Source organism: Aquarana catesbeiana, linkage group LG02 (assembly GCF_042186555.1).
Source record: "Aquarana catesbeiana isolate 2022-GZ linkage group LG02, ASM4218655v1, whole genome shotgun sequence".
NCBI lineage: Eukaryota > Metazoa > Chordata > Amphibia > Anura > Ranidae > Aquarana > Aquarana catesbeiana.
Window position 1 is genome coordinate 143,334,648 of NC_133325.1, and position 25,451 is coordinate 143,360,098.

At 43.4% G+C, this 25,451-nt stretch overlaps 1 protein-coding gene across 1 annotated transcript in view; it reads right to left on the reverse strand.

Moving 5' to 3' along the window:
* The window catches only part of ITGB7 (integrin subunit beta 7), a 136,039-nt gene that overhangs the window by 43,190 nt on the left and 67,398 nt on the right, over positions 1–25,451 (reverse strand). The window contains exons 4-5 of the mRNA XM_073613567.1: positions 20,123–20,315; positions 4,651–4,821 (exon numbers count right to left, since the gene is read on the reverse strand). Of these exons, the coding sequence (XP_073469668.1) occupies positions 4,651–4,821; positions 20,123–20,315 (364 nt within the window). The remainder of the gene's footprint in view (positions 1–4,650; positions 4,822–20,122; positions 20,316–25,451) is intronic.

Below are 25,451 nucleotides of genomic sequence, written 5' to 3' on the forward strand. Positions count from 1 at the left end.
TATACAACGTTCACCCCCCCCCCCCCTCAAAAAAAAAAAAAAAAAAAAAAAAAAACACTGTCACGTGACATTAAAAAAAAAAGTATCGGTAATCGGTATCAGCGAGTACTTGAAAAAAAGTATCGGTACTTGTACTCGGTCCTAAAAAAGTGGTATCGGGACAACCCTAGTCTCTTCTCCAGAGAGAATAAGTTCAGTGCTCGCAACCTTTCCTCATAACTAAGATCCTCCAGACCCTTTATTAGCTTTGTTGCCCTTCTTTGTACTCACTCCATTTTCAGTACATCCTTCCTGAGGACTGGTGCCCAGAACTGGACAGCATATTCCAGGTGCGGCCGGACCAGAGTCTTGTAGAGCGGGAGAATTATCGTTTTATCTCTGGAGTTGATCCCCCTTTTAATGCATGCCAATATTCTGTTTGCTTTATTAGCAGCAGCTTGGCATTGCATGCCATTGCTGAGCCTATCATCTACTAGGACCCCCAGGTCCTTTTCCATCCTAGATTCCCCCAGAGGTTCTCCCCCCAGTGTATAGATTGCATTCATATTTTTGCCACCCAAATGCATTATTTTACATTTTTCTACATTGAACCTCATTTGCCATGTAGTCGCCCACCCCATTAATTTGTTCAGGTCTTTTTGCAAGGTTTCCACATCCTGCGGAGAAGTTATTGCCCTGCTTAGCTTAGTATCGTCTGCAAATACAGAGATTGAACTGTTTATCCCATCCTCCAGGTCGTTTATAAACAAATTAAATAGGATTGGTCCCAGCACAGAACCCTGGGGAACCCCACTACCCACCCCTGACCATTCCGAGTACTCCCCATTTATCACCACCCTCTGAACTCGCCCTTGTAGCCAGTTTTCAATCCATGTACTCACCCTATGGTCCATGCCAACGGACCTTATTTTGTACAGTAAACGTTTATGGGGAACTGTGTCAAATGCTTTTGCAAAATCCAGATACACCACGTCTACGGGCCTTCCTTTATCTAGATGGCAACTCACCTCCTCATAGAAGGTTAATAGATTAGTTTGGCAAGAACGATTCTTCGTGAATCCATGCTGATTACTGCTAATGATATCGTTCTTATTACTAAAATCTTGTATAGTCCCTTATCATCCCCTCCAAGAGTTTACATACTATTGATGTTAGGCTAACTGGTCTGTAATTCCCAGGGATGTTTTTTGGGCCCTTTTTAAATATTGGTGCTACATTGGCTTTTCTCCAATCAGCTGGTACCATTCCAGTCAATAGACTGTCTGTAAAAATTAGGAACAACGGTCTGGCAATCACCTGACTGAGTTCCCTAAGTACCCTCGGATGCAAGCCATCTGGTCCCGGTGATTTATTAATGTTAAGTTTCTCAAGTCTAATTTTAATTCCGTCCTCTGTTAACCATGGAGGTGCTTCCTGTGTTGTGTCATGAGGATAAACACTGTAGTTTTGGTTACTGAAGCCCCCCGATTCACTCGTGAAGACTGAGGAGAAGAATAAATTCAATACCTTTGCCATCTCCCCATTCTTTGTAACCAGATGTCCTTCCTCATTCTTTATGGGGCCAATATGGTCTGTCCTCCCTTTTTTACTGTTTACATACTTAAAGAATTTCTTGGGATTTTTTTTGCTCTCCTCCGCTATGTGTCTTTCATGTTCTATCTTAGCCGTCCTAATTGCACCCTTACATTTCTTATTGCATTCTTTATAAAGTCTGAATGCTGAGGATGATCCCTCAACCTTGTATTTTTTGAAGGCCTTCTTCTTTACTTTTATATGCATTTTTACATTGGAGTTAAGCCATCCAGGATTTTTGTTCGCTCTTTTAAATTTATTACCCAATGGGATACATTGGCTAATGCCCTTATTTAATATGCTCTTAAAGCAAACCCATCTCTCCTCCGTATTCTTTGTTCCTAATATTTTATCCCAATTTATGCCTTTTAGCAAGGTTTGTAGTTTAGGGAAGTTGGCTCTTTTGAAATTCAGTGTCTTTGTGTTCCCTTCATGTTTCCTATTTGTGTGATTTATACTGAAACTAATTGACCTGTGATCGCTGTTACCTAAATTGCCCCGTATTTCCACATCTGTGATCAAGTCTGTATTGTTGGTAATCAGTAGATCCAGTAATGTTTTATCTCTAGTTGGTGCGTCTACCATCTGACCCATAAAATTGTCCTGCAAGACATTAAGGAACTGGCGAGCCTTAAATGAATGCGCGGTTCCCTCCGCCCAGTCTATGTCTGGATAATTAAAATCCCCCATTATGATAACACTTCCCATCCTTGCTGCTAATCCAATTTGTGATAGGAGATCCGTCTCCACTTCCTCCCTCAGGTTAGGGGGCCTATAGCATACTCCCAGTATTATTTTCCCCTTAGCTTCATCCCTTTGGAGCTCTACCCATAATAAGCTGTGGGGAAATAAATATTTGACTTATCTGACTGGTCAAATACTTGCTGAGTACAGTGAGCAGTGAAGTGTTCATTTTTCAATAAATGGGCTGCAGGAAAGGAATATGTATGCAATCTTCTTTTAGAGGGTATGAACTATCAAGTCATTCTATGCAGACACTTTAAGTCAGCGAAACAGTTGTTCAAAATATGAATATATAAAAGTGTCTATCACCAAACAAAATAAATTAAGTATAGGCCATTGCCTTAAGACATATGCTAAGAATACTGAGTGCAGAATTTGTAATAAACAATCAAAGGATTATATTTAAACTGAGTTATCATGAAGAAACTGAAAAAGTCCTCTGAAACTGTTCCAAATCTTTAAAGAAGAAACACATTTCAGCAGAACAGTGCAATAATATGAAGCTGCTCCAATTAAAACTGAATGTGGTGTTGCTGAAAACCACTACTGTGCTTCTCCACCCCACGTGAACATAATGCATTTATTAGGTCCATAGACCTCAGAAGGCAGAATATCCCCTCCAAAACAACATCAGCGTTGTCTGTGACTGAAGCTCATCAAAGGTAAACAGACAAAAAATAAAGACTAATAGTGTAGTATTACTGGCAAATTTTCATAGAAGAAAGTCCCAGCAAACCAATGCAGTGAATTAAGAATGCTCCAGTCAAAACGGAATATGTTATTACTGAAAAAACACACATGTGCTTCTCAAGCAATATGCATTCACCAGACAAAAAGACCTCAGGAGGCAAGAGGACAGACCACATTTAGTTTTTAGAACATCATAATGGAATAGCTCTCTGTGTACCAAGTATATTATTAGGGACCAGAGCTCATCAAAAGTACATAGACAGAAATATATCTGATAGTGCAGTATTTAATAGTATGAGCATCAGAAAAAAAAAACAAACAATCCAAACACACTTGCTTTAAAAGAGTGCAATATAGCATTTTGATAAATTAATCATAAAACAACATCCTCCCCTGGTTTCTTAGGAAGTCAAGCGTGATAAAACATGTGAAATGAGATCATAGCACATCACTTGGGTTGTCAGGTGTCCTGGAGGTTTTCAGTTGGTGCACTAGAGGTGATACAGTGTTTAAGCAGGTACAGTTTACGTTCTCCACTGCAGGTGGTGCTCTTCTGCAGCACTGTTGTTGGAGAGGAAGTCAAGAGGAACAAGGTTCCTCTATGGTTTCCTGGGTCAGTGGGAAGCTATCCTATTGGATGATAATTCCCCATGTGACTCTAGAAAGCCATCTTGTGTCAGGCAGAGCCTATTTAATGCCCTGGCTCCTAGAGTAGGGACAGTTACCCTGCCTGTTAGGGACAGTAGTAGTGGTAAGGGAAAGGTTCCTGAAGAGGAGGGAAAGTGTAGGGTCGCAACTCCTTGAACATCATCCTGCTTGGGCACTGGACGGCCAGGCCACACTCTGACCTTTTTACAGACGCTGTCAATTCGGCCGATACCCACTCTCTTTACAGTACTGGAAACCGTGAGTGCACCCAGTTGGGCAGCCTTCCCAGTGGGTTTGTTTGAGCTGTTGTTGAGCTAATTCAATATAAGTTCTTCATTGCACCTAACTGTGTGAATTATTGTCGCTGCACCACACAGCACCCCACCTACAGGTGGATCTACATTGGATGTTGTTTTACATGCTGTTTATCTTAGTGCTGTGTTGCACTTTTTATGAATGTATTTGGATAGTTTTTTTGTCAATTGAAGGTATGGTGGCCAAAACTGCTAGCTTACCTAAGGCCCCATTCTACCCCATATGTTATCCCCACATTTTATAATTCTGATATGTGTCTGTTGTCTTTGTATTTCTTTTTGTATCTCCTTTCCTTTGTGTGAAATACCTGGTGTTCCTGCCAATCCCCTTGCTTTTCTATTATCCAAAAACTAAATGATATCTTAAACTGCCAACTAATGCAGAATTCATGCATAGTCACATGCACAATCTATTCAGACAATCAACCTATTCACACAGTCTATGCACACATCAGATCCCACAACTACTAATGTCCTGGGATCCTTACTTATTTTCCATACTCATGTCAATAGACATTTCCCATTGAGGGCTGATGGTAAGAAGTGCCAAAAAATTAAGGAATGTTATTAGACATCACAGCAGTTACCCAAATCTGTGAAAATCAGCCAGACTGCATAGTGAACCTTTCATGGCCATACTTCTCATTTTTCTCATAGTTCATGCTTGTCATCTTGGTCATACCTATGCGCACGGACTTGGTAACCTTGTATAACACCTGCTGAATGTCACTTCCCAGCTTCTTCACATTCTCCAGATCATCCTTCATTGAATAAGACAAGTCCATGAGGTAGTAGAGGTCTATGGGGTAACCCTCTGCACGCTTGAATCTCACTTTAAACTTCTCCTTTTTTCCTGGAATAAAAAAACAAAAAACAAAACAAAAAACAAGAAGTAAAAATGCAAAATAATTTCTGTAGATAAGATGGAACTAGAACAATAAAGATGCAAAAAAGGATACCCTTTCTGTTTTTCACTAGAAATGGTTTCATTTGTTCTTTCTGTATGAGACATTAGTCCTGTAATGCACATCTCAAGATTTTTAAAAACATCTAGGGGAATTTGAAGACATTGAGGGGAATGGGACAGAGAGAATCTGGAGCAGCTGTACATGGCAACTAATTAGGTTATACCTTTCCTTTCCAAGGTTTAAAGTGATTGTAAAGGTTCATTAATAATAACAAACATGTTATACTTACCTACTCTGTGCAAGGGTTTTGTACAGAGCGGCCCTGATCCTCCTTTTCCGGGGTCCCCCTGTGGTGCTCCTGGCTCCTCCTCTTCTCAAGTGCCCCCACGGAGAGCCGCATTCCATGAGGGCACTCGTGCAGGCGGGCTCCCGAATCCTGCTGCTGGTGCCATTGACACAGACAGCAGGACTCAGCCCCGCCCCCGGCTCCTGTGTCACAGGATTTGATTGACAGCAGTGGGAGCCAATGGCTCCCACTGCTATCAATCTATCCAATGAGGACCCGAGACAGTAGCTGGAGCTGCTGTGCTCCATCTGTCGCTGGAACGATCGGGCTCAGGTAAGAAAAAGGGGGGCTCTGGGGGGGGGGGGGTGCTGCAGCACAAAAGGTTTTTCACCTTAATGCATATAATGCATTAACTACTTCAGCCACAGAAGATTTTACCCCCTTCCTGACCTAAGCACTTTTTGCGATTCGGCACTGCGTCGCTTTAACTGACAATTGCGCGGTCGTGCGATGTTGTACCCAAACAAAATTGACGTCCTTTTTTACCCACAATGAGAGCTTTCTTTTGGTGGTATATGATCACCTCTGCGGTTTTTATTTTTTGCGTTGTAAACAAAAAAAGCGTCAATTTTGAAAAAAACGCATTATTTTTTACTTTTTGCTATAATAAATATTCCCCAAAAATATATAAAAAAAATTATTTTTTTCCTCAGTTTAGGCCGATATGTATTCTTCTACATATTTTTGGTACAAAAATCATAATAAGCGTATATTGATTGGTTTGCCCAAAAGTTATAGCGTCTACAAAATAGGGGATAGTTTTATGGCATTTTTATTATTATTTTTTTTTTATTATTAATGGTGATGATCAGCGATTTTTAGCGGGACTGCGACATTATGGCGGACACGTCAGACATTTTTGGCACTATTTTGGGACCATTGTCGATTATAACACGATCAGTGATATAAAAATGCATTGATTACTGGTAAATGACACTGGCAGTGAAGGGGTTAACCACTAGGGGGCGATGAAGGGGTTAAGTGTGTCCTAGGGAGTGATTCTAACTGTGGGGGGATGGGCTATTAGTCACATGACAGTAATCACTGCTCTCGATGACAGGGAGCGGTGATCTCTGTCATGACACAAGCCAGAACGGGGAAGTGCCTTGTTTACATAGGCACTTCCCCGTTCTGAGGCTCCATGACACAATCGACGGGAGACCGGCGGACATCAAGTCCGTCGGTCCCGCGGTTACATTCACGCCTGCTATCCCCGGCTCTTAAAGGGGACGTACAGATACGCCCATTTGCCTAGCGCTGCCATTGTGCCGACGTATATCAGCGCGCGGCAGTCGACAACTGGTTAAGGTGAAAAACCATGAGGGTTTACAACCCCTTTAACTGAACACGCTGAAGTTAGAAGCACAGCTACTCCAAATTCTATCTGCTCCAGTCTTGGTAAATTCCCCTTGATGTATTTAAAAAACATGTCCGTCCTCGAACAATTGTTTATTTTTAATCCTGATGCACGGGTAAGTCTAGATAAACATGTTATCTCTATCTAGTTTTTGTGCCTTAAAGTGGTTCTAAAGGTATAAGGTCTTTATCTAAATGTATTCCTAAATTAAAGTAAAAAAAAAACCTTCCATGATCACCCCCCCCCCCCCCCCAATATTCTCCTGCTGCTGTCAGTCAAATCTTGTAAGCAGGGGGCAGTGTGAGCCGTGCTGTGTGTCTATAGATGCACACAGCCTGGATCAGGATAAAGCCCGCACAAGTGCCCCCTCAGCACACAGCTTACTGAGGGGGCACTCTGAGAAGAAGAGGAGCGGAAAGCACCAGCAGGGGACCCCAGAAGAGGAAGTAAGGGGCCGCTCTGTGCAATACTGTTGTACAGAGCAGGTAAGCATAACATGTTTATTAATATTATTAATATACAATGACCCAAAGCAAACAGCAAAAATGATCACCCAGTGGTTGAAGGAGAAAAAAGTTCAATGTCCTCGCATGGCTTAGTCAGAGCCCAGACCTAAACCCCACAGAAAATCTGTGGAATGACTTGAAGACTGCAGTCCACAAACGGTCACCAACAAAATACTGATATATAAGGGGGAATTTCTTTTTCCAACTCAGTGTTTCTTTTTTTTTTTTTTCTCTGACACGTTGGTGTTATATCTTTTACTTGGATGTTATAAGTTGCACTAGAAATACAGGTGGATCTTGATAGACTGTTTCAAGGATAGATGGATAAATACCTCTGACTTAGTACTGCAGTTTTATGAGACCCATTACAGGCAAGATAATAAGTTAAACGTCAAGGGCTATTAACCTACCAAATATAGGCATCGGTAGTAACTTATTCCAGGTTGTTCAATGCTTATTATTTGTTGGTTTTGGGTTTCTTGCTGTTTTATTTTTCTCCTTTGAAGGTATAAACATGCAGAATTTTAAAATTCTCATGTCAGCAATGACATTTTTTTACAATTGGAGACATAGCGCAAACTTCTGTCCCCACAGCCAGCCGTGACCCCCCCCTCCCCCCCTTCCCCCCTTCTAGTACATGGCTATAAACTTATGAATGGCCATTAAAGTGGTTCTAAAGTCAAGACTTTTTTACCTTAATGCATTCTCTGCCTTAAGGTAAAAAATGTCCCAGTAGTTATCGTACCTTCCACCTCCCTGAACCCTTACCTGAGTCCTTTCTTGATCCAGAGCTGTGCCTGTCTGCAGAAGAACGCTATCCTATTCCTCTTCCCACAAGACACTGAGCCAGCAGTGGGAGCTATTGGTCAGTGGGAGCAGGGAGCAGAGAGCAGGGCCGAGCCGGGCTTTCTGAATGTATGGACACACACAGCCTGGTTCAGTAGCATGCCTGCATGAGTGCCCCACAGCATCTGGCTTGCTATGGGAGTATTCATAAAAAAGGAGGAGTGGAGAGCCCTAGCAGGGGACCCCAGAAGAGGAGGTAAAGGGCCGCTCTGTGCAATACCATTGTACATAAGAGTTCATTTTAGGAAAAAAAACAATCAGACTTCATAACCACTTCAACAATCATGCCATAACATTACTTAGCATGCCACTAATAAACTGGAATCTGCTAATTAGGCCTATCATATACCCCATCCCAGCCTGTTTATCCAGGCCTGGGTTATACAACCCATTAAGGCATCTTGTAAATGGCTTAGCAGGCATTAGGCAATATACTGTAAATCTTTGTTTGAATGTTTCTCCTCACAGAAGTAGGGTTTACAGCATATAATAAATGTTTTCGCAAGCAGCGAAATGTTAAAAAAACCTGTCCGGCACCAAAATAAAGTCTATACAAGTCATAACCTCTGTAGGGATTACATTAGTTTAAAAACAATTATTCTAGGCCTTATGGCCCCTTGGTTTTGCTGATTTAGATCCTATATTATATGCAAAGTTTTATACAAGCATTCAACAAACTTATTCATTGGTCTCGTCTGTTCCCTGTCTTTGGTATATGCTGACTATGTGTTGTCTTATTGTATCCCTGATAAGTCCGGTAAATGTGTTGAGACGACTTGACTTGTTGCATCCGAGAAGCGTTGCATAATAAAATAATGAAAAAAAAACAATTATTCTACTAAATGTGGAAGCTCACCGCTCATAATTTTAAGACTAAACAGCCCCATTTTATGAAGTGCATGGGGGGGGGGGAATTACTTCTTCTAAGGAAGGCTCCTTTCAAGGGTGGGTCATGAATGGTCTTTTTCAAAATGTAAATTTATGCTACACAATAAAATAAGGGTTTATAGTTTGTGGTATACTCAAAACATTAAGTCATTTTGAAAACTGTATCTGAAGGAGTGGCAACTGCATGATTGGTCAAGTCATTCCTGTCAACACCCTTCCCAGGGTCCAGAAAAGAGGACCATCAGCAGTCAAGGACTCTCCTCCCACAGCCTTTTTTTTCATTCTTTTCATTCTTAATCCCCATTTGCTTTGCTGTTGTAATTGTCTCTTTTCTGTTACAATATATTTTCTGTAAATATTTTCCTTGTCTTTGATTAAATTATATTTATCTTTTAAAGTTGCTCTTCTAAGTCAGAACTGAAAGAATCCATGTCCCCTGTCTTGAAGTGCATTACTGTATGGGAAATCTCAAATATCCCTGGAAGCAGTGGCGGCTGATGGTCAATATTTGGGGGGGGCGCAAACAAACCTGCCCTTTTTTTGTCTTTTCCCCCTCTGTTTTCACCTGGTCATCTGGCCAGCAACGCACTTGCTGTATTAGAGTGCCCCCACTCTGGATGAAGGGGCAAAAGAGACAACTTTGGACAGCAGCATTGTCAGTCTTGAGGTACAGTAGTGTTAGATGGACAAACAGATTTAGATACACTAAACAAGTTGAAGCCAAACTCCAGCTAACACTTTATGGGTCAGGTGTATGGGTTTTTTTTTTTTTAAAGAATCATACTTACCTAGGTGGATGCAGCATCGGTCTGATTTTGCATCTGTCCCCTGATGCCTCTAACACTGAGAACCGAGTGATCAAACTCTGCCGACCGCTCTGTTCCCTGACGACTCTCTGCTCTGCCCCCCCACGGTCACTGGAATGTTGTGCTGTGGAGGAGGTGGGAAGGTGGGAGTGGCTGGCTTAGCCTTGCGGCTTGCTGAGAGGCTGAGCCAGGTGCCGGTCCAGGCATGTGGGCTGATCCTGACTTCATTACCAAGATCTTGCCTGAGCCTGGACTGGCTATGTGACGTCAGCCAACGGCCCGCTGTCTGCTGAAAATGGGTCACAGGAGTACAGAATGAACTGCACTCCTGTAATCCACAGGAGAAGTACAGCCAAATGAGCTTTGGCTGTACTTGTCCTTTAAGCAGTTACAACAGATTTTTACTTTTGGCATTAAAGTTTTACAAAAATAAAGTTTTACAAAAATAACTAAAAAATAATACAAATAATAATAAAGCTGATCATTGAAAGAACCCCTATCAGTGTTAAAGGAGTTGTAAAGGCAGAAGGCTTTTTATCTTCATACATTTTATGCATTAAGATAAAAAGCCTTCTGTGTGTAGCAGGCCCCCCCAGCACCTCCTAATACTTACCTGAGCCCCCTCTCTGTCCAGCGATGTACACGAGTCCCTTGGCCGTCCGGGACTCTGTCCCCTGATTGGCTGAGACACAGCAGCGGTGCCATTGGCTCCCACAGCTGTCAATCGAGTCCCTTGGCCGTCCGGGACTCTGTCCCCTGATTGGCTGAGACACAGCAGCGGCGCCATTGGCTTCTGCAGCTGTCAAAGTCAATTAGCCAATCAGGGGAGAGAGGAGCCAGGGCAGAACGGCAGCTCTGTGTCTGAATGGACACACGGAGCTGCAGCTTGGCTCTGGTGCCCCCCAAATCAAGCTCCAGGTTGTGGGGGCACTGAACAGGAGGGAGGGGCCAGGAGCAGCAAAGAGGGACCCGAGAAGAGGAGGATCCAGGCTGCCCTGTGCAAAACCACTGCAGCAGGGCAGGTAAGTATAACATGTTTGTTTTATTTTTATTTTTTTAAACGACACTTTACAATCACTTTAAATGGTTTGCTTTAGCCCTCTAACTGCTACATCTGCAGGGCAGCTTGTTCTGTTGAAAGCCTAAAATTGAAAACGAATGCAGCCATTATATCTAATGCCGCGTACACACGGTCGGACTTTCCGGCATACTTGGTCCGGCGGACCAGAGTGTGCCGGACAATCCGCCCGTGTGTGGGCGGCGGCGGACTTTTCCGGCGGACTTCTTCCCAAAAGCCCGCCGGACCTAGATTTTAAACATGTTTTAAATCTTTCCGTCGGACTCAGTTTCGGGCGGAAAGTCCGCTCGTGTGTGTGCTGGTCCGACGGAAAGCCCGCTCGTGTGTAGGCTGGTCCGACAGACCAAATACGACACGAGGGGATGGTATTGCATCTCGCGCTCGCTGCAATAGGAAAAACAAATCTTCCTATTGCGGCGAGCGCGGGGCATACCAGGCCCTTAGGTCTGGTATGGATTATAAAGGGGAACCCCGCTACGCCGAAAAAACGGCGTGGGGTCCCCCTAAAATCCATACCAGACCCCGATCCGAGCACGCAGCCTGGCCGGTCAGGAAAGGGGGTGGGGACGAGCGAGCGCCCCCCCCCCCTCCTGAACCGTACCAGGCCGCATGCCCTCAACATGGGGGGTGGGTGCTTTGGGGGAGGGGGGCGCCCTGCGCCCCCCCCCCCAAAGCACCTTGTCCCCATGTTGATGAGGACAAGGGCCTCTTCCCGACAACCCTGGCCGTTGGTTGTCGGGGTCTGCGGGCGGGGGCTTATCGGAATCTGGGAGCCCCCTTTAATAAGGGGGCCCCCAGATCCCGGCCCCCCACCCTATGTAAATGAGTATGGGGTACATGGTACCCCTACCCATTTACCTAGGAAAAAAGTGTAAGTAATAAAACACACTACACAGGTTTTTAAAATATTTTATTAAACAGCTCCGGGGGGGGGGATCTTCCTCCGGCTTCGGGGGTCTTCTTCCGGCTTCGGGGGTCCCTCCGCTTCATCTTCTCCCGGCGTCCGGTTGGTTCTTCTCCGCTCTCCGGCCTCTTCTCCCGGTGTCGCAGGTCTTCGGCCGGCCCCTCCGCTCTCTTCATGTAGCTCTATTGCGAGCGGAGGTCCGGACTTCTGGGCTTCTTGGCTTCTCTTGGCTTCTCTTCTCTTCTCTTCCCCCAGATGTTGACACGACGCTCTCTCCGGCTGGACTGGTCTCTGAGGGCTGCGTTGTGACTTATATAGGCGGAGACCCCGCCCCCATATGATGTCACAGTCCCTGGGCATGCTGGGACTGTGACGTTTTAGGGGGCGTGGTCGACCACGCCCCCTAAAACGTCACAGTCCCAGCATGCCCAAGGACTGTGACATCATATGGGGGCGGGGTCTCCGCCTATATAAGTCACAACGCAGCCCTCAGAGACCAGTCCAGCCGGAGAGAGCGTCGTGTCAACATCTGGGGGAAGAGAAGAGAAGCCAAGAAGCCAAGAAGCCAAGAAGCCCAGAAGTCCGGACCTCCGCTCGCAATAGAGCTACATGAAGAGAGCGGAGGGGCCGGCCGAAGACCTGCGACACCGGGAGAAGAGGCCGGAGAGCGGAGAAGAACCAACCGGACGCCGGGAGAAGATGAAGCGGAGGGACCCCCGAAGCCGGAAGAAGACCCCCGAAGCCGGAGGAAGATCCCCCCCCCCGGAGCTGTTTAATAAAATATTTTAAAAACCTGTGTAGTGTGTTTTATTACTTACACTTTTTTCCTAGGTAAATGGGCAGGGGTACCATGTACCCCATACTCATTTACATAGGGTGGGGGGCCGGGATCTGGGGGCCCCCTTATTAAAGGGGGCTCCCAGATTCCGATAAGCCCCCGCCCGCAGACCCCGACAACCAACGGCCAGGGTTGTCGGGAAGAGGCCCTTGTCCTCATCAACATGGGGACAAGGTGCTTTGGGGGGGGGGCGCAGGGCGCCCCCCTCCCCCAAAGCACCCACCCCCCATGTTGAGGGCATGCGGCCTGGTACGGTTCAGGAGGGGGGGGGGCGCTCGCTCGTCCCCACCCCCTTTCCTGACCGGCCAGGCTGCGTGCTCGGATCGGGGTCTGGTATGGATTTTAGGGGGACCCCACGCCGTTTTTTCGGCGTAGCGGGGTTCCCCTTTATAATCCATACCAGACCTAAGGGCCTGGTATGCCCCGCGACGGGGCTAGCAAGGTGTCAATCTCGCCGATAAAAGCGGCAAGATTGACATCCTTTTCTAGTCCCGTCGCACCTGAGTCACGTTCAAAATGAACGGACTTGTCCGTGTGTGGGCAAGTCCGTTCATTCTGAAAGTCCGCCGGAACTCCGGCGAAAGTCCGTCGGAAAGACGGGCGGACTTAGCCCGCCGGAAAGTCCCGGCGTGTGTGGGCAAGTCCGTCCGTTTTAAAGTCCGGCGCACCTGGCGGACAAAGTCCGTCGGAAAGTGTGCCGGACCAAGTAGGATAGAAAGTCCGCTCGTGTGTACGCGGCATAAGAATTGGTAAGCTGCAATATAATAATTGCTTGCTATTAGGTTTATTACTGCTTTGAGTGCTAGCTGTGGTTAACTACGGCTTAATAAGGGGTTAAATATGAACAATATGCAATTAATTTAAAATTTACATTATGTGCATATCAAAGTCTTTGGTCAGCAAATAAGCACTAAACAGAGTGCTATGCTATACTATATAGAATGGCTAAACTGGACCCTCCACATACCCAGGGCTGCTGTTAGAAATCATGGGGCCCCCCCCCCCCGAATGTATCAAACAATATTTTCACTAAAATCACTATTGGTGGACACAACATAGCATAACTTACAAAATTCCTGCCTGATCATTCAAAGAGCTCAACAAATCCAGGTTCAAAATCAAAGGAGCTGGCTGGAAAATTATCAGCCAAACAGTGACTGCATCTGATCAGATGTATCATCCAATAAGATGCAGTCAATGTCTGGGTGTTCAGACAGCCATGGCTGCCGCTATCCAAATACAGTAGCCACCAGAGGAGATTCGCTCATCTGTTTTTTGTAGATGGGGGAGTTGAGTGATTTCCCTCTTTTGGAACTAAACAAGAGAAATATTCACCTGTATAGCTAGCCTTAAGCCCCGTACACATGGGCAGAATGTCGGAGTACAAAAAAATACCGGCCGACATTCTGCCCATCTGTATGTCGGTCTGGCCGGCTCATGTCGGACATGCATGCTGGAAAACCAGCAGCTGTCTGACTCCCAATCAGCGATCTCAACCAATGGCAGAGAGTGCCAATCGGAGTGTTCTGGTGGGGGGGCGCCCCCCTGTCAGAACACAACAGCGCAGCGGGGGAGATCGCTGGACTAACATTGCATGGTTAATACAGCGGCTCCTGACTGGAGCAGTCAGGTTTTTTTTTTTGTGCAACTCGTCCGTTTTTAGTGGACAGGATTGTCTGCTAACATTCACCGCTCCATAGAGAGCTATGGATGGTCCGATCAGGTCCACCTGAAAAACTGAAGGCGGACCTGATTGGTCCGCAAGTGTGAAAGGGGCCTAAATGGTGATCAATTTACTGTGTACCTCTGCACCCTACCTGTTTACCTTTGCTTCCCAAAAAATAACACACTGCACCCTACTCACCTCTGTTGCAGGACTGAACCACTCTGCAAGTGCACTATCTGGGGGCAGGCTCAATGGGGATAGAAGTGGCTGTTTACAACCTCCAGGTGGGCGGCATTCAGAGGAGGAAGCGTGATTTGCATATGAATGCCTGCAAGTTGCCAACCTAATTTACATATAAATACCCATGTGATTTACATATACATAGAGGGCGATTTACATGTGAATGCCGACCCTAGGAGTTAATTACAGAAAACAATGCCATGTGTGTCTCTTGCTGTAGCAGCTGAAGGCTGGTTGGAGGTGGAGAAATAGGCTTCAGCCACTGCAGAGAGCTGCACAGGGCATCGTTCTGCGGCCGCACTGATCCTCCTCCCTGTCGAGGCCCCCCTGTGTGCCGGACCTCTACAGGAGGACCGGTGGTCCCCCTATCAGAGGCCTTGCACATACCAATCAAGGAACTGGACGATAGTTATAAAAAACTTGGTTCAAACTGGGTGACAACCCTCGTGCGGCCCTTTGGCCCATCTCAAACATCATTTCCAGAGGAAAAATACCAGACTGCACGTTGCAGAAAGTAAACAGTGGTTTAATGATTACATAATTGATCGGGCGTTGATTGTGCACTTAGCATTCAGTATTTCCTTCTTGCTGAAAACATATCTCCTTGTTGGAGCTTTGATCCTTCAAGCACATGGACAGATATGGTCGAAAATAGCCAATAATGTCTAGCAATAAAGCAGATTCATATAACAATTCCTGTATATTAATTCAATATAGAAAGAACCCTTCACAGCCATAACATTTGGAGGGGGCTCTAAGTGATGAAAGGGTTCAATTATTTTTGCTCTTTAAAACCAAGGTGTAGTGTTTTAAAGAAATCCTGTGTCCTGTCACTGATTGGTTGAAATGTTTAGGAGGAGATTGTTGCATGCAGCAGGCTTCTGGTCAATCAAAAGAGAAAAGGTCAATAAAAAGAGATGAAGGGATCTGTTCACAGAGGGGAGCTAACACTGAAGTCATCTAATGCTGGAAAAGTACCTAAATGAGTGCCCAGTGTAGGGGATGTTGCTAGACTCTGATTTCCAGGGTACTGTAAGTATCTCAGTCATTTGCTGTGCACCTGGTTTCCTCTACAATATATATTTTCTACAAACATGAGTCAACTTTTTCTACAAAGTTGAGTCGCTAAATATTTGTTGTGAATTTTTTTATCCTATACATCTATTCTCACACCCACACTAGCATCTGAATTTTATATCCTGTTCTTCAGAATTACATTGTGTAGATTGTTTAGTGAATTAGCATATCTGACATTTTTCAGAAATGACTGGGTTTCCACCACAACTACATAAAGCATATACAGTGGGGACGGAAAGTATTCAGATCCCCTTAAATTTTTCACTCTTTGTTATATTGCAGCCATTCGCTAAAATCATTTAAGTTCATTTTTTTTCCTCATTAATGTACACACAGCACCCCATATTGACAGAAAAACACAGAATTGTTGACATTTTTGCAGATTTATTAAAAAAGAAAAACTGAAATATCACATGGTCCTAAGTATTCAGACTCTTTGCTGTGACACGCATATATTTAACTCAGGTGCTGTCCATTTCTTCTGATCATCCTTGAGATGGTTCTACACCTTCATTTGAGTCCAGCTGTGTTTGATTATACTGATTAGACTTGATTAGGAAAGCCACACACTATATAAGACCTTACAGCTCACGGTGCATGTCAGAGCAAATGAGAATCATGAGGTCAAAGGAACTGCCTGAAGAGCTCAGAGGCAGAATTGTGGCAAGGCACAGATCTGGCCAAGGTTACAAAAAAATTCTGCTGCACTTAAGGTTCCTAAGAGCACAGTGGCCTGTATAATACTTAAATGGAAAGACGTTTGGGGCGATCTGAACCCTTCCTAGAGCTGGCCGTCCGGCCAAACTGAGCTAATAAAAATAAAGGCAAACTCCACTTTTTGCACCATGTTTCATGTTACACCTGTTTTTCTCTTGCAATTATATGTACACTTATTATTTTTCTGTAAAGGGTGAACCTAGCCATTAAATAACATGCTTGAGGGATGCCCTAAACCTGTATGTGAAGAGTTGTGAAAAAAACCTTTAAGCTGGGTTCACACTGTGTGAGGAGCGGCTCGCAGCAGGGGGTTCAGTGCGTCTCTGTTCACCATTTCAGGTCCGTACCATATAGTGTAAATAATTATGGGAGCTAGGTATCCTGTGTATAGCTCAACTGTGTTACAGACGTAAAACAAACCAAAAAATGAATAAAATTAACATAACAAAAAAGTCACACAAATAGGAAACATAAGGGGATTACAAAGACTCTAAATTTAAAAAGAGCTAACTTCCCTAAACTATGATCCTTGCTAGAAGATACTAAATGGGACAAAATCTTAGGAACAAAGAACACGGAGGAAAAATGGGTATGCTTTAAGAGCATATTAAATAAGGGTATTTGTGCATCCCAATGAGAAATACATTTAAAAGAGCTAATAAAAGTCCTGGGTGGCTTTACTCCAACGTAAGAATGCATATAAAAGCAAAGGAGAAGGCCTTCAAAAAATACAAGGCTGAGGGATCATCATCAGCATTCCAACTTTACAAAGAATGCAACAAAAATATAAGGGTGCAATCCGGGCGGCTAAGATAGAACATGAAAGACACATAGCGGAGGAGAGTAAAAAAAAATATTTAAGTACATAAATAGTAAGAAAGGGAGGTCAGATCATATTGGTCCCATAAAGAATGATGAAGGAAATCTGGTTACTAAGGATGTAGAGATGACAAAGGTATTGAATTTATCATCCTCAGTCTTCATGAGGGAAGTGGGGGGCTTCAGTAACCAAAACTGCAATGTTTATCCTCATGACACGTTACAGGAAGCTAACAGAGGACAGAATTAGAAATAGACTTGGAAAACTTAACATTAATAAGTCACCAGGACCAGATGGCTTGCACCCGAGGGTCCCTAAGGAACTCAGTCAAGTAATTGCCAGACCATTGTTCCTAATTTTTACAAACAGTCTACTGACTGGAATGGTACCAGCTGATTGGAGAAAAGCCAATGTAGCACCAATATTTAAAAAAAGGGCCCAAAATACATCCCTGGGAATTACCGACCAGTTAGCCTAACATCAATTGTATGCAAGCTCTTGGAGGGGGTGTATACAAGAGTTTAGTAATGACAATGGTATCATTAGCAGTAATCAGCATGGATTTATGAAGAATCGTTCTTGCCAAACCAATCTATTAACCTTCTATGAAGAGGTGAGCTGCCATCTAGACAAGGTGGTGTATCTGGATTTTGCAAAAGCATTTGATACAGTTCCCCCTAAACGTTTACTGTACAAAGTAAGGTCCATTGGCATGGACCATAGGGTGAGTACATGGATCAAAAACTGGCTACAGGGGCGAGTTCAGAGAGTAGTGATAAATGAGTACTCGGAACAGTCCAGGGTGGGAAGTGGGGTCCCCCAGGGTTCTGTCCTGGGACCAATCCTATTTAACTTATTCCTAAACGACCTGGAGGATGGGATAAACAGCTCAATCTCTGTATTTTTGGACGATACTAAGCTAAGCAGGGCAATAACTTCTCCGCAGGATGTGGAAACCTTTGCAAGAAGATCTGAACAAATTAATGGGGTGGGCAACTACATGGCAAATGAAGTTCAATGTAGAAAAATGTAAAATAATGCATTTGGGTGGCAAAAATATAAATGTAATCTACTCACTGGGGGGAGAACCTCTGGGGGAATCAAGGATGGAAAAGGACCTAGGGGTCCTAGTAGATGAAAGGCTCAGCAATGGCATGCAATGCCAAGCTGCTGCAAGCAAAGCAAACAGAATATTGGCATGCATTAAAAAGGGGATTAACTCCAGAGATAAAACGATAATTCTCCCACTCTACAAGACTCTGGTCCGGCCGCACCTGGAGTATGCCATCGAGTTCTGGGCACCAGTCCTCAGGAAGGATGTGCTGGAACTACAGCGAGACCAGAGAAGGGCAACAAAACTAATAAAGGGGCTGGAGGACATTAGTTATGAGGAAAGGTTACGAGCACTGAACTTATTCTCTTTGGAGAAGAGATGCTTCAGAGGGGATATGATTTCAATGTACAAATAACGTACTGGTGACCCCACAATAGGGATAAAACTTTTTAATAAGACACACGGCCATTCACTAAAATTAGAAGAAAAGCGGTTTAACCTTAAACTGCGTAGAAGGTTCTTTACTGTAAGAATGGTAAGGATGTGGAATTCTCTTCCACAGGCAGTGGTTTCAGCAGGGAGCATCGATAATTTCAAAAAACTATTAGCTAAGCACCTGAACAATCACAACATACAGGGTTGTGGCTTAATAATATCCACAGTCAAAGTAAAAAGTTCAATCTTGTGACTTTAGGTGAATGTCCACCTCCAAATGTGCTCAAAGCATACAATCATTAGGTGCTCTATAACTTGTGTCTTCATGATTCTCACCACTTCTAATCACACTGACACTCACAAGACATTAAGACCCAAGTATGGTGTGGATCAGCTTGCACTTTAGTAGACAATGACAATCTCCGGGACTCCCCTCCTCTCCTTTCTATCTGAGCTCTTGGCATGCACTCAGGGAAAAAAAATATGCCCCTCATAGTGCAACTTGTTTTTATTCAAAATAAGTAAAAAAGCAAGGTACAGAATAAAACTTACAAAGTGCCTGAGCCGGCACCCAGTGATTTTAGCGGTGTGTGTGTATCGCCGGCTGCTTCCTCCCGCATGGAGGTTCACCATGCGTTCTATTCGTCTGAAGTTCCGTCACGCGGATGTGACGTCAGAGACCACGTAATCCCTCCTTTACGCGTTTCGCCGTAATAGCGTCATCAGAACGCCTTCTGATTACATACAGGGTGATCATATGGCCTAATCCCCACATCCCAGGCTCGGTGGATGTGGTGATCTGTAGGAAGGGACTTGTTGAAATCTGGAAGCCTCTTTAAAATAAGGGGGCTCCCAGATATCCCACGTGAATGAGTAAGGGGAACATAGAAAATATATCGAAAATATGCAGACACCATAATAAAAGTATTTTTTCTCATAAGGTAAATCCAAAGTAAATCACTATGTCCAATAAAGTAGATCCATTATCAATCACAATGAACAATGTAAATCCAATGTCAATCACTCTGACCAATGATGTAGATCCCTGGTCAATCACCATGAACAATGCCCGAACAACATAACCAGAATGGCCAGTGCACAACAATACTCTCCCACTGGATTTCACTGTAACTGACAGTTCCCCAGCACTGCTAGAATATAAACAACAGGGCCAGGGAACCTGGTTGATGTCATTAACCATATGACCATATGGCCATGATCATATCTGGTCAGTGATGTCACTCAGAATGCCTGCCAGTGTGTTTACAATTTGAAACAAGCCAGTGGGTAGCCAGAAGCTTCATTTAGTGGCAGTAATAAAACTGCTCACTTCCATTTATAGCAGCCAGAGGTTCCAACAGGTGGGCGGGAAAACTACTCAAATCAGCTCAGGTTCAGATGAAACTCATGTTTGGCCCAAACACCAAGATCAATCCTATTTGTGATTGCTTCTCAGGTTTTTATTGCTGTCCATGTTCCTGTCAAAGAAATTTCCCCTCACTTTCTCTCTCACAGGCACCTATCAGCAGAAAAAAATGAAAATGAAGACCTCCCCTGTACACTTAAAACTAAGAAAAAAAGTTTCAGGTAAAGTAAGGCTTTACATTGACTCTACACTTCACAAAGTTTTAAACTGCGAAAAGAGCTCTTTGACATTGTGAGTCTCACCTGGACGGAGTTTCAGATGCACTTTCTGGGGTGCAAGTTGTGTGATCATTCCTTGATCAGTCAAGGGTGTGTCCTTCACAATTTTGATAAGTGTTTTGGGATCTATAATATGTCCTTCATCACATCCACGTTGGAGCAGCTCCAGACGGGTGGCACATCGAGAACCTTCGGACCCACCTCCTTTTGTGAAGTTCTGTGCATGGAAGACACAAGACAATGGCATTTACGTTATAAGAAATAATTTTCTCATTACCTTACAAGAAATAGGACTTTTTGAACAATACTTAAAAAAAAATGTATGCCCTAGTACAAAATACATGACTGCTGAGGCGCAATGGGCTTAGGTCCCACTTAACGTAACACCAAGGGATCAAATCCCCCACCACCCTTGCCCTTTACGCCATTAAATAAGACACTTACAACCATTAGGTTGGAAAGGGCAAGGCCACAGCTTTATTAAATTCCAACACATAACATGGAACATATTTAACCAGTGCCAGTCACAGAGCACTTAACCAAAGAGGGAAGTGGGGCCTGTCCTTACCATAAGTGCTGGACAGACAGCCTTCTTCCAATCTTCCATCAAGGGCATAGCCCATTACAGCAACTTTAACTGCTGACAAGGTCAAAAAAAACGCAGCAAGCTGTGACATACCAAACATAGGAAAAAAGGGGAGGGAGGGTGGGCAGCTCTTCCTCTTCCGAAAGACCCAGAATTCCCTGGGGCACATGATTTCCTGTGCTCAGGCCCATCCCATCCCACATGTCCCAACCAATCGTTCCCCTTGTCACGCACCTAGCCATGCCCCCATCAGTCAAGGCTATCTTTCCCTAGGGAGGGGCTCAAGAGGCCTTCATTAAGTAAAAGTAAAGGTAAGTGAGGTGCAGTCATAAAAAGTATAGTTTTAAACAAGCCAAGGCAAAATGGCAATGCTGGCAGGATCCACAAGGAATGATATTATTATGACTATTTATTGAAGAAGATGCGCTCTTCCAGACTGCTTTTAAAAAAAGGTCAGTGTAGCCTTAACACATTTTATGTGACATGAACATTGTTAGGAACTCTGAATGTATTATAATAGTAAATATAATAAATTCAACTTTGTTTGGCCTGTACATAAATAAATGCACTGCACCACCCGTTGAAAGAGCACTGTCAGATTTTAATTGGAAGAACAATTTTGAGTACTATAAATTGTTTGTGTATTGGATGGGTATGACAAATCTTCTGGTAAAAATGCTCTATACAGTTCAGTTTTTGTTTTTTTTTGCTTTGGTAAATTTCTTGTTCTCTTTCCACCTATGACCACACACACTGCATATATGTTAAGGGTTTTTTATTTGTCCATGCAATATTTTTGTCTCAAATAAAAAATGTGAAATTAAAATGGGGACATTTACTAAAACTGGAAAGTGCAAAATCTGGTGCAGATGTGCATGGTAGCCAATCAGCTTTTAACTTCAGCTTGTTCAGTTAAGCTTTGCCAATAAAACCTGAAAGCTGATTGGTTACCATGCACAGCTGCACCAGATTCCGCGTGCACCATTTTTAGTAAATCTCCCCCTGTGTGTTGCTAAATTTATATTCCTACTTCACATTATAGTACATAAACACGAAATTTTCCAAGATATTAAAGATAGGGGAGGATTTGTCACCTCCCATAATTTTTTTATGTCCTATGCTCTCAACTGGCCTGTATATCATCATGAAGCCTCTAACAGCCATACCAATGCAGAAAAACAATAGTAGCTCATTGGTCACTCCTCTCTGTTCAGCTCTAATGTACTTTGTTTGTCATGAATGATGATACAATGGTGGGATAGGGACAAGCTTTTTATAACTCCCATGTACTCCAAACGGTCCTCAAATAAGATAGTACCATCTGCCAAATAATCTTGGGTGTCTTGTTTAGAAGATCCAATAATCTGAATATTAGCAGCCCTCTCTGCATCAGAAACTGAGACTATTTATGAACAGGCTGTATACGGTGTTCAAACAGATTTTTCTGCTGCCCACTTGTGGCCCTATGCCATTTGGCAAACTAAGGCCTTGTTCACACTGGCATGTATGTATTTAGCTTTTCCAAACACAGGAGAAGACATCCGGAAAGTATAAACATAGCTCCCAACTGTCCCTGATTTCGAGGAACTGTCCCTGATTTGGAGCAATGTCCCTCATTCCTCCTCATTTGTCCCTCATTTTGGTCTGATCTATATAGTTGTATATAAAATTCACTTTTTATCTTTCAAAAGGTGTTTCCCAGTGCTAAACCTTTCATCCAAATTCTAAATTGCTGCATTTGTACATTTTATAAAGGAATAGTAATGGTAAAAAAAAAAGCCCTTGTGGATTTAATTAACCTTTTGTTGTTGGTTAATTCTCCTTTAAGGGGGTGTGGCAGGGGGCGTGTCCTATGTCTACATACGTTTGTTAGTAGGTGTCCCACATTCCCATCTCAAAATGTTGGGAGGTATGGTATAAATATAAGTATGTATATCTCCAAGATCATTTCATCCTACGTTTAGGCTCAGTTTGCACTGATGCGGTGCAAATTAATGCGATTTCTGTATTTTGACAGGTGTGAATTTAATGCGATTTCTGAGGGGACTGGGCTTAGCTAGAAATTAAATTTGCACCGCACCCACACTAAACTTGCGCAGGACCCTTTTTTTTAACCGGATCAAAATCGCACCGCATTAATGTAAATGGCCTTCATAGAAAACAATGTATTTTCAGACGACATGCAAATCTATACCTTTTGGATTGCATCAGATTTGCATCAGTGTAAACCAGGCCTAAGATGTACCTGTTTCCCACACCAGAACACAGTGTGGGAAACCTGCATTCTGTGCGCTCTTCCCACACCTCATTTACAACACACTGGGTGTGGAATCTGCTGCGGTTGTCAATGTAATCCTAACCCCACCACAAATGCAGATTGCAAACGCAATGCGTTTGCCTGCACCAGATGGTGTGGTACCACAGTACCATGCAATCCAGTTACAGTGGGGTTGATTTACCTGTTCAAGCAGTTTTGACAAAAAAAAATGGAAGCTGATTGGTTTCTATGCAGAGCTGCACCAGATTTTGCACTCTCCAGTTTTAACAAATCAACCCTAGTGTGTAAAAAGTAGTGCATGTACTACTTTTGGTGTAATCCAGTGCAATTTCAGATCATTCAAATTACTGGGCTGAAAATTGCATTTCACTGAATTGCATAGGAATGTGGATCGCATGTGTTAAGCTGCATTTAGGTAATAAGAAGGGAAGTTTGGGACTTTATATGAAGCAATTGAGTAGTGGAGGTAGATTACAATATAAACATATTTATTTAGTAGCATGAATTTACATACAAAAAAATAAAAGAATATTTCATATCATATATACACGAGAGACGTGCACAAAGGCTGAGTATGTAAAATGGAAAAATACATGCATGACATCATATGATCGAAACAATGAATACATATATGCATAAGAATAACATGTACATGCCAATAGCAGCAGGCCTACCACTGGCACATGCACCCACATGGTACATCTGTATCCACCAGATGGTATAAAAAACATCATGTATTAAAAATAGATAAATCTCAATCCGTATGGGGTATGTGGCTGCAGCATCATATAAAGCTCTACGCGTTTCGTGGGTATTCCCACTCGTCAGGAGCGGATGCGTCGGTTGTTGAGTGTCACTCACTTCAGGTGCGGTTCCCTCGCCTCCATTGGCTCATTAGCGTGGGGTTGGCAGCATAATTACATCCCCCATTCAGGTGAACTGCTCCATTCAACAGTTCCCCTTTGGGGTCTCCACACACCAGCTACACGATCTGCTGGGGGTTGTTTCGTTGCAGCATTAGGGTAGGCATTCTCCTTTGCTTTCTTAATCTTTACCTTCTTTTCTTTTCTCTCTCTTGGTGGATTTGCTTTCTGTTCACTCTATTTGCCCTTGATTCCACGTGGTATTCCCATCAGTACTCCTACCACAATCTGTTGTAAGTTCATGTTCATCACTTCTACACACAGATACTTTCACATCCTTGGGCACTATGTGTATCTTCCTTACCTTTTTCATATTATTTATACACCTCTTATATGGAGCTATACTGGGTTCATTTATTTGTATCACCATCTCCTACTATATACTATCACTATGACGAATATATTATAATTACACATATATCTAATTTTGTTCCCAGATATCCTTGCCCCATTGAATACACACTACTTTCTTGGCTACATGGAGCTCTCATCCATACTTTAAGCTCTTGCCCTATCCGATGCTGCAATCCTGTATTATGCCGCCTCAGCTCCCGCGTTGAGGCCATGTTCTCGGCCAGCCCTGCTCCGATCACTCCACTTTGCGGTCTATGCCTGGGTTGGTGAGTGTCAGTGGTTAACCACCCATACCAACATTTTTTGAACTTTTTTGAGAAGTACGGTTCCTTAAATCAAATCTTTTTATTCCATAGAATATGTCTGACGCATCCGCTCCCGACGAGTGGGAATACCCACGAAACGCATAGAGCTTTATATGATGCTGCAGCCACATACCCCATACGGATTGAGATTTATCTATTTTTAATACATGATGTTTTTTATACCATCTGGTGGATACAGATGTACCATGTGGGTGCATGTGCCAGTGGTAGGCCTGCTGCTATTGGCATGTACATGTTATTCTTATGCATATATGTATTCATTGTTTCGATCATATGATGTTATGCATGTATTTTTCCATTTTACATACTCAGCCTTTGTGCACGTCTCTCGTGTATATATGATATGAAATATTCTTTTATTTTTTTGTATGTAAATTCATGCTACTAAATAAATATGTTTATATTGTAATCTACCTCCACTACTCAATTGCTTCATATAAAGTCCCAAACTTCCCTTCTTATTACGTATTACAGGGATGGAGGCACCTTAGGGTGCTTCATACAAAGTCCCGTGGGATGGAGGCACTTATGGTGCTTCATATAAAGTCCCAAACTCCCCCCATTTTCATAAGCTGCATTTAGTTTCTAATCAGATCCTGGATGCACAGAATTCTTTTTTCTTCAAATACAGCTAAACTGCCTGCACCTTAATGTAGGTTTACGCTGGTTAATATAGGTAAACAGAGAAATCCACCATTGAAAATTCATCACATGCAGTGATATGTTTTATAAATGCATACACAGATTTGACAGTGGTAGTGTGAATGAGGACTTAAAGTGGTTGTAAACCCTTACAAATACCCAGTGAAGTGACTATCCTCAGGTGATACACAGAGATTAAATAAGTCCTCCTACATAAATTTTACCTGTTTATCTGTCGTCTTCT